The following is a 10,981-nucleotide window of genomic DNA, read 5'->3' on the forward strand; positions in this document are numbered from 1 at the left end:
TCTGCCTAAAGTTTTTCAAACTTTATTTCACTTAAATCGCCTTAAAATCCCCGTTTACATCATCGTTTCTGTTAAATAGTTATAAACACTAATCTGGAGTCAGTTCTTTGAGAAGTGCTCACATAAATATTAATGCATGCTCCTGTCACCTGGCTAACACCAGTAGTACTATCTTATTTTGCTATGTTAATTCTTATGAATGTTTGTTTCAGTTAAATAAATGTCTGACAGGTAAATACAGCACAAGTAGTATCATTAAGTTGAACTTAAATATTTAATATAAACTACACTTATGTTATTATTATTTGTTTATTTAGCAGAGTGTTACATAACGTTATGTTAACTACTGCTAGGCTAAACAGAAATTACTACAACGTAAACTATTGTAGGCATCCATAGCCTGCAGAAGTCTGTAGACGTCGCCATCTTGCAAAGTCACATGACCGATGAACTCACACTCACAGAGTCTCTCCTGATTGGCCAAAGGCAAAATGTTTCCTAAAATTTTTTCTCAAAGTAGAACCCAGGTCTACTCTGGGAAACATGTTTCCTGGTTTCTGGACACACGGAAACAGCCAGCATACACGAGGAAACATTGCTTCTGGAAACATGTTTCCTCATGTATGCTGGGCTTAATACACATAAGCAATCTTGTGTACATACTGTAAATCAGCTTTTACATCAGGATTTGTTTTCTTCCATTTAAAATCACTGCAGACGAACGGAATATTTATTTTCTTTTCATGACTAGCTACAGTTTTTTTTTTTTTAATGTACTCATGCTGTATTCGTATTGTTTGCTTCGCTCCCGGTGTGCATAGCCCTTAAGTCTAGGTCAGTGGCGTAGCTGTCAGCCATGTGCAAAAATCTTGATCCGTCACCACCACCACCCCCCCACCCCAAAACAAAATCTAGTGGTCTAGGTTAAGGTTTTTCATTAATCCCAAGGTTATTCAGCAGGGGTCTCACTGGTACCAACACTTAGGGGTTGACATGTATGTTCATGGGAAAGTGATTTTTTTGTTGTTGTTGTTGTTGTTGTTGTTGTTGTTGTTGTTGTTGTTGTTATGATCCAAGAAAACAAACACTAACTGAATTACTGTACAGCAGACCATTATCAGTATTATGTTTCCACTGCCATTTAGCAATTTTCATATGGTAAACATTAAGGATCATATTTACAGTTCATTTAACTAATTCAAAGGTTCACATTGCTTATTTACTTTTGTGACACATGAAAAAAAACCACATGCCATAATTTCCTGCTTATTTGTAACATTTTCTGAACCACAGTGATTCAATTCATGACTACTGTAGAAGATGGGGGTGGGGGGGTCCAAAGATCTCAACACTGAAAGACAGTCCAATTTCAAACTTTAAACTGGTTGGCCACTACAACTGACATGCAGAACATGAATACATTGCCCCACAACTTGTTAGGGGTACAGTAGTCTCTGCATATAGGAACACCTCCTAAGTGAACACTTCGCCTAAGGGAACACCCTTGTGGTGAAACAGATTTTTCCCATTGTAAATGCTCCGGCTAAAGGAAAAGGAACTTCGCTTAAAAGAACACCTTTTTGGCACCGCTAGTGATTCGTTCACAACTGATCCAGTACTGTTTTGTAACCTGATAACTCATCATCATCAAACTTAAATTCAAATGGTTTATTTCAAATGTGACTTGTCATCGCGAGAGTGTCTTGAGGTACACCGACTGGTTTATTCAAACTTTCCAAAACCACCGTCATATCATTGGCTCGTTTTGTATTTCTGATTTCCACGAGTGCATCTTATCGCTACAAAATGGCATGTAAACAAACCGTGAAATGTGCGGCTGTTTCTCTTGCTACAGAAAGTTGGAAATGGTTCTCCTGCAAAAAACCTGAATCAGACAAGTCTCCGAGCAATTTGGTGTTTTACGTTCTGGGGAGCTTCTTCACCATTCTGTTAAATAATTGTATGCATGTTTTGAATATTGCTCTTGTACAGGTATTCATAATTAAGAGATTCTGCTGCATTTTTTAACGTGTGTAGGGGTGCTGTGTTAATTTAATTTGACAGTTAGTTTATTAACGTTAGTTTGTCTGTTACTTTATTATTATACTTTATTTACACACACTTGCCTATTGCTTTTAATTATTCTATTCATGTGATATGTTGATGCACATGCGTCATGACAAGTAATAAATATGTATGTATTTATTTATTGATTGATTCATATTGTGTCTCATGGTCAACTCCGTCTTAAAGAACACTTTGGCTAAAAGAACACTTCTCTTGTTCCTGAGGGGTGTTCTCTTAGCCAGAGACGATTGTATTTATAATTTCATGTTTTAAAGTGTAGGTATCCATTGATTAAAGTAAGGGGGTGCTTGTTTCGATAATAACAGTGAATCTAAACAATCTAATCACCCTTAAATTCTGGATTGTTATTACATTACTTATTTTAACAATGCCAGTGTGCTATCATAAGAGTACAGAACACTTTAAATATACAGAAGTGGGCAAGGCCTGCACTGCTGTCTAATATAACTCTGACATGGATAATCGTGCTGGACAGTATCTACATGTCTCTAAATAACACTTGGTGTTAGGGACGTTCAGTGGTGAATGTGTAGTTGGAGGAGGAGGATGAGTATACAAAATTCAAATTTTTCAAAGTTTAATCCAAGAGAATGTTTATAAACACTTAACAAAAACAGTCCTCAAAACAGCCTTTTAAAGACTTGAATAGAGCACAAGATTCCAGTCAGAGGACTGTCCAGCAGAGTTCAGTACAAGTTGTAATGCTATCTTTTTGGATGCTTTCTACGTCTGGCAACAGAAATCGTCACAGAAAAGCAAGTGGGCAGTTAAACTTGGGGCAATACCAAAGCAGTCATCACTAGATGAATTGATAACTTATGAGTCGCAATCTGTAGCAACACCCTTGCAGGCTAAAAAGATACAGTAAATGCAAAGCCAGCACTCACTGCTTCCTGCCTTCTGCATCTTACTAGATTACTTCTATCAACACATGATTCAGTGATTCAAGCCTTACGTAATTAAATACTATACAACAAATCAAAACAAAGCAAATTAGGAATAACGTATCGTTTTAGGAAAGGCAACCGAGTCTAAATTGCCCATGAGCGCCTTGTGTTGACACTTCCAGCAGTTTCCCATTCAGTGCTGTAGCTTCACAGATTGCACTAATTACTGAAGAAATCAAAGACCATCCAGAGAGGGCACGCTTGACCCTGTTTACAATGCAGATGCTAACAGCAATTAAGAAGATGATCTCCAGAAAGCAGCCTAAGGCCAAGTGTGAATTCTCATATAATAATTAATTAATTAATTAATTAATTAATTAATTAATTAATAAAAAGTGTGGCGGCCAGTATAGGGTAGTTGTGTTGTGCCTTTGTGCCACAATTTTACACCAGGGAGGTACAGAACATGGAACATACAACATAAAATTAAATGATAAAACTGTGGAAAATTAAAATGCCAACGTTGATTAAGCAAGACTGGAATGTGTGCCTTGTTGAATGGGACTGCTTATGGAGTGAGGAATGAATATTAGCAATAAAAAGTATAATACACGGTATGTGGATGTAATGTAAACACACACAGAACTCTTTGCAGTGTTTAGATAACGAAACTGAAAAAGTACTAACAGCTTTGTTTCCCAATCCGTTTCTCATTTAATCTTCTATTTAGCATTCAAACATGATACAGTATCTGCCGGCAGCCCTTTTGATGTACCATTAGCTTTTTACCAGTTCATGCTTCGGGGTTGCACGGAAGGCCAGTGTGTTTTGACAAACTGGAAGCTTGTTGTCTCGGATGACCACGTCTCACACCACTTCAAGGCTGAGCGCATTGCTCAAATGCTACAGCTACTGTAGCACACCAATTAATGAGACTGTTTCACTGTCACACAGTCCAGGGGATGCCCTGGCAGCTGGGGAGGACAGATTCCTGAGCACAGCTTAAAGTGGTTGAAACAGAGCCAAAAATAACCCCTGTCCAGTGCTTTAAATGCCTATGGAGAAAGAGGGAGGAGGTCTTACAATTTCCTGCCCCAAGGCCAAGACTGCTCAGCAATAACCACTTAAAGACACAACTTAAGGCAGTACACTTCTGTAGAACTAACGGTGTACACAGGCGTATGTGGGCAACACAGAACTGTAATAATTTATATTACAATTTGCAGATTCATTCCTTGCGAGACTCTCTTCAGAAGGCATGTGTTGCTTCAGTGTTTTATTTAATGAGATTCCTAGTACAGACGATGAATGGAAAAATTGACATGTCATTTTTCTTCCAAATTGATTAAACGTTGCACAGTTACAGTACATTATATTAAAGTCGAATTGGAAAACACTCCCAGTATACGATCCAGTATACTTTCGCTTATCCAAACCAGTTGGGACTAGACCCTGTTGAGTCCGGTGATTTGTCTCGGCGCTAATTATAATCTGTGCCACACAAACAAAAAAAAAAAACATTTATGTCTGTGATACTTATATTATCAGCAAAAAAATCATAAATTCCCTTTGAAAAATACAATACAGACAGAACTGGAAATGTTTTATCTGCTTGTCAGAAATTGATGATAAGAAATGTAGTTTTACAACTGCGATCAACTTGCACTTCATTATGTTCGTGTCATTTTGGATTATAGGTCGATTCAGAGTACTGGGGTGTGGATAGACGAGACTTGAGCTTTGAGCTTGCAATTCAGGTATACTGTGACCAGGGTTGCCAACTGCTTTTACAAAAACCTGCCAAATCAGGAGCGTAAGTTGTGACATCACAGTCACCTGTGATGTTGTTCCCCATTGTAACAAACAGCAACTGCACTGCTTGCAATTGTAACTTTATTGTGTTTTATGTGCTGAATTACTAAACATTCACCTGAAATACGAATCAATGAATCATTCCTTTTCTTTAAGTACAACCCTTGATAACAAATGATCCCGCCCAAAGACATTGTTTCACGTACAGTAAAAAAAAAATACCCGCCCAATCTGACAACACTGACTGTACCCTACAGTAAATGTGTATAGCATCTTATACAGTGCTCCCTCGTTATAAGGCTTCCTTTATACTGTAACCCATGGAACAGGTTATAAGGTTGTATGGACATGGCTCCCACTTGCCTCACTAGCACTTGTGTTCTCATTATAAGGCGCAACACAAATGCATAATATAGCTGACAGATAGGAAAGGAAAGTGCAAGTATCCAAGTCCCAATTAAGGTGTGATTGCTGTCTATTTCAGTCACAAATACACAGGCTTGGACACAGTATAGGATAAAATATACAAATCCCAAATAGGACCCACACTAAGAATAGTCTTTCATGTGTTTTTATCAAGAGCAAAAATAATAAAAGATGTTTGGATGAATTAGAAAAAAAATGAAAATAATAAATGAAAAAGTGTCTTTTAAAGAAAACATGTCTTTTAAAGAAAGTCCACAACTGTTCTGTAGATCCTCTTTATCGTCAGGTGGTTTCCAACAAGCAAGCAGAAATCCCTGAAGTGAAATCAACTGAAATCACTGTTTACTTCTTGTACCTTAATTGTTGGTCTTCAGTTAGTCATTCCAGAAGCCCATAGCTATTATCTTAATTTAAATGTGCAGAGATGTTTCCAATAATCACAAAGTATCATCTAAAGAAACCATTTAGGTCTATACTACTACTAGATTTATTCAGTAAGTGACTTTTTTTGGTACACCAGTAGCAGAGAACAAACAACATTTTAATTTGTGAACTTTTATCAAACACAATCTCTACTTTTCTTTTTTTCTTTTTAAAAAGGTACAGCCCAGGCTACTATAGTATGTCAGTTTTCACACACTGCCCTGTCAGTGTGGCTCAACTGTGACTTATACAGTATGGGACCACGTTCTAAAGAGAGAATCTCCGGATTCAGAAGCTGTAGTCTCAGCACCCTTGTCTACTGGAATCGTCGATGTGTGGTGGTTTTATGATCTGAACAACTGCTTGGACTAAGCGGAGACCATCAATCTCATTTCAACCGGGAATCAAACCAAGTGAGAGGATTGAAAGGCTACTGAATGAACTTGCCATGCCACCTAGCCCCTACCGCTTACATTCTACCTGTTTAGCATAATGTGACTTTCAGCTTGTGTATCAGTACAAATACCCACCAAAAGTATACCGTATTGTACCTTTCTAAACAGCTGAGAATCTGAAGATTACCTAGTTTGAATGTAAAATAAGTTTTAAAATGTACTCAAATTAAATTTCTCTTTAGAATCTTTTTAGTTGAATTATTATTTTTGTTTTGCCATGTGTCATGCAGTTTAGGCAAGTATGTTTGGACTGAATTACATTTTCTTTATTCGACTGCATGAAGCAAAAATTATTATTAAATCACTAATTGATTGTGTTCATTGTTAAATAAAAGTAAAACCCTTCAAGTTATATTCTACTTGTGTGTCTGTTTTGTGCTACGGGGAGGGGGCAAGTAGAATTTTTTTTCAAATTCTCTACCATTCACCATTGCTCTACCATTCAGAGAAGTGCACACATTTCGGATTTACTTCTTGGCTGGGTTACCCCTGAACAGGAATTGAACCCACAGCCTCCCAATGCATAGGCATCTGGGCTAACCGCTGCCCTGTTAAGTTGGTAGGATTTAGTTATACTTTTTGGCTTGTTTAATTTCCTGAACCAGTGTTCAAAACCTAAAGCTTGCTTGTTTGTGTGATGTGTTAGCTTTGAGACTTTGCATTTGGCTGGCAAGTGAAACTCGGTTGTAATTGCAGTGTAAAATGAGCAGGGCTGTCGAAGCTTGGGCTTGACTGATAAGATGGAACTTGAGACAGTGTGCCAAGTGATTCACACAGTGGGCCTCAGACTTTGTAATAGATAGAAATGTGCCTTCAGGCTGCTACAGGAACACGCTGCTTGTGCGGAAACAAAATAAAAACGGTCTTAAGTGTCAAGCTCGATATTAAAATGAAAACAGGGAACATTTTCTATTGAAGCAATAGTGCCTGTCGATGATGGCTCTACTGTGCAGTAGTTGACTGCGATGTGTATGTTATGTGTATAGAGCCGAAGGGGAAGGTGCTAACAAAAGTCAAGGTCAACTACCACATGGTAAAGCCTTCATCGAGAGGGCACTATTGCTATTAGAAAACACATTTTCTCATTATTTTCTTTAAAACCTATATGTACCTGTTTGCGTCTCGGTTTGTTGTTGTTGGAAGATGCTGAGCTCCAGTCTGCGATTGGCTATTTCTGCAGTAGGAATCCCCAAAAATCTAATCATTTGTATTAAGAGGGAGAAAAAAATAATAGGCTAAATAATCTATGTACAGTCAATTCCGTTAATACAAATTCAAAAGGGACCAGCAAATACATTTGTATTATCAGGAGTCTAAGCCAAATGCATACTATCAATTTTTATATAAGTTACAGTAACATTGAAATTAAATTTCAATTACAGAAAAATGAAAAATATTACACATCTAAAAGTATTGTGCATTTGAAATTTGAAAATACAGTTGAAAGTGCACTTTTAAAGAGTATACATAGCAAATGAGCTGCACTTGTAATCTGCACGTCCCATTCTGATCAAGCGCGTTTTTAAACCAGTAAAGGCGTCCTCAATAAGTATTGAGCAAGCGGGAAATGCTGACAACTTGCATCCACTGTTTTCTGTTCATAGGCCTGCATTACTATATCCCATTTTTTCAGAATGGTTGGGAAAGCGATCGCTGTAATGTTGAAATCTGCAGCAACATTAGAGTTACGCATTTGTAGAGTTGCGCGGTTTAGAGTTACGCATTTTTATTTAGTTTAATTTTCATTTGTATTTCTGCAGTTTAGAGTTTTCAGGACCTTGCTTGACTCCCTAGAAATCTATGGGAGTTGTTCTAGCAACAAAACATTGTGACAGAAGAAGAAAAAAAGTGCTTATCCGACAAACTTGTTGTCCCTCGCACACATCTTGTTGCCCGGGGCGTCAGGCGATATGAATTGCAAACCCCTGTTAACCCTTTCATGCCTGCCTCTACCACTATAGGACAGGCCTATTATCAACCACCTTATAATGTATACATACTATAATGTAAGTGGTTACCTATATTACTTACTATTTCTGGAATCATCAATTGCAACCAATACCACCATAAGCCATACCTGAACTGAACTGACAATATGGGTGACTAGTACATTGATTTATTACATTGTCTTAATTTTCTATAGAGTTTATTAAACTAAATTCATCTTTACATACAGTAGTGTACACACACATATATCTATCTATATCTATCTATATCTCTATATCTATCTATTATATACATACATCTATATATATATATATATACACACACATACATACATACATACATACATACATCTATCTATCTATCTACATACATACATACATACATATACACGCACACACACACACACACATCTATATATATAAGAGAGAGAAAGAATAACTGGTGAGCAATTTATTCAATAAACTCATCCACTTGATATCACCCAAAACAACAAGCTGGTTATTACAGGAGTCACGTGCTCATTAACAGCAGCAACAGACCCTAGTGTGAGCTGTCAAACTGAAAGGAATTCCAACCATACACAAGCAACACAGAACTTTAGCAGGAACACACTGCTCAATGAAATGCTCATATCACACACTACCCCATACAGTATTCTCTCTCATACATATATACACCATACCAAAACTACCCTTCATATACTGTACATGCATCCCAGGGCACTTATCCAGCTGTGGGCCTACTAAATCAAAAAAGATCTGCTAGGTCTTTAATCTGGCTTTAAAACATCGACATTCAACACTCGAGGTGCACAGCAACTAAATGCCTTGGTTGACCAATAAACAAGAGTGAAGCAACCCACTCAAATAAGACTAACAGGGGCCAAGATATTAAAATCAATACAATCATTTACTGGCAGTCAATGTAAAGATGTAAGAAGTGGAGAGAGGTGCTGAGATGCTTGGTGTATTACAGCGTTCTCAATAACTTTGCTTCATTGGCAATGAAACAATTATGCCCATACAGACCCATTATATACAAGTCACAATGCCAGCATGGGCATTGACAGAGGAATCTGACAGCCAGGATAACTGATACCATAAATCCTGCTGCTTTATGATTAGGAGACATTCTGTTTCGGCTCTAGGTACTGTTGGTTTTACATTTTGTAAATATGCATACATTTGCATATTGTAAATATTCAACATCACAATGTGGGTTTTACTTCTAATCAAACAGTCAGGTTCACTAAAACCTATTGGTTTTCTGTAGGGGTATTCAAATTTCTTCCAAACACAGGTACTTTTATACCCCTACAGTAGTTATTCATGTTGTTCTGTTGCCAGCTCACTGAAACTCATCTGTGAGATCTATGTAATGCCTATATCTGACCCCATACCACAAAATATGCTTTTTGACATTTTGCAAATCAAAAATGTGTTATTCATTGAATATTCAATTTGGGTATTCATTAGCAGAAATTGGCACACCTGATAATAAATACTTTTTTTTTCTTTAATTACTAAATTATGAATAATGTTTTAGCACTTTGTTCCTCTTTTTTCTATTAAACAAAAAACATGTAACACAAACGGGTTATTTTGCACTCAGGGATGGTCTGTATACGCGATGCATAAACAAGTATAATCCTCTGGATTACAAAAGGATTACAGAGCATGTGTTTTTGGGGATTCCGCCTTGTCATACAACACTAGTGCGAACATACCTACATTTGCTTTTCTGTTTAAACAAATAAAGTGATTATATTCTGACATGATACAAATGTACAAATTGCAAATGACCACACTCCTGGTAAATGTATTTATTTACTTGAAGTGGTGTTATACTTAACCATAGGGCGTTTAAAACAACATCTAAAATTAATCGAAGTGCTTTACTTACGATTACACTAAATACCAACATAACTTTAAGCATCATACTATAAAAAGACAACTACCAAAAATATGTATCTCGCATACATGTTAATGACGTGTGTGATTATAGCACACTAGCATTAATCATTACTTTCAAACAAGCTTTACAATAAAAAAAATAAAAAATAAATACACAGTTCAATTTGTAATTTACAAAGTAACTTTGCTGCAGCGCAAACTATTCACTGGCAATTATCGGTAAATAGGAGGTTCTTCAGCAAAAACAATGCAACCAGCTACAAAAGACAAAAGTACTTAGTTTTTTTTATGTTGCCAATGTAATATTTTATTAAAAAATAGGATAAAGACAAACAACTTCTACTTACAGAACAACACTTCCAGTATATTACTTGAAACATATAGCAGGCTGATAAAAAAAGGCTAATTATCAAGATTGCACATACAAATTCTAACAGCACAGTAGGGTACACGGTTTCTTACCTGCCTGGACTGTATCAGTGAGATCGTAGTTTAATGCGGTCCTCGGGAATTCTTTTAGTTTTCTCGCACTGAGGTTCAAAAGCCCAGAGTTGGCAGCCTCTTCCAAAGCTCTTTCCAGACCTCGGTTCAGTGGCAGATTACTGCATCCCAAACTGTTCATATTAGTTTGGACAATACCCGAAACGAGTTGAGACTGTGGCTGGGGCTCGGACCCCAGCGTCGCCATATTCACACCTTAGTCGTAATATAAAAAATGTAACGTTTTTCTGGATCGAGTTAACAGACACAGAGATTAGTAATACACACAGTGGTAGGGAATTTCCTTTCTAAATGTCTTGGATGAAGCCCACTGCGACTGCGCTCCTACTAAAAACACATTGAACTCCTGCCAAGGGAAGTCCAGGACAGCGGCAGTGAGAGGCCAGCGCCCCTTGCTGGATAGTCCAGTTTCCAACAGACAAAGCTGCTGCTGGAGACTTCACTCGCCTCCTCACTGTCGCCACTGAAATGGCATTCAATGCAGCAAATTCTCACAACTTGGATGCAGTAACGGCTTGGTACCTCAGGA

General features: G+C 37.4%; 1 protein-coding gene across 4 annotated transcripts in view; it reads right to left on the reverse strand.

Moving 5' to 3' along the window:
* The window catches only part of LOC117405914 (leucine-rich repeat and calponin homology domain-containing protein 1-like), a 73,520-nt gene extending 62,539 nt beyond the window's left edge, over positions 1-10,981 (reverse strand). For 2 of the 4 annotated variants that reach the window (XM_034009427.3, XM_034009426.3), the window contains exon 1: positions 10,414-10,981. In XM_034009427.3, coding sequence (XP_033865318.3) covers positions 10,414-10,639 — 226 coding nt within the window. In that variant the 5' untranslated portion in view covers positions 10,640-10,981. Of the gene's footprint in view, positions 1-7,202; positions 7,289-10,413 lie in introns of all 4 variants that reach the window. The other 2 variants (XM_034009429.3, XM_034009428.3) reach the window with 2 other exon arrangements.

The sequence above is a fragment of the Acipenser ruthenus genome, chromosome 9 (genome assembly GCF_902713425.1).
Source record: "Acipenser ruthenus chromosome 9, fAciRut3.2 maternal haplotype, whole genome shotgun sequence".
NCBI lineage: Eukaryota > Metazoa > Chordata > Actinopteri > Acipenseriformes > Acipenseridae > Acipenser > Acipenser ruthenus.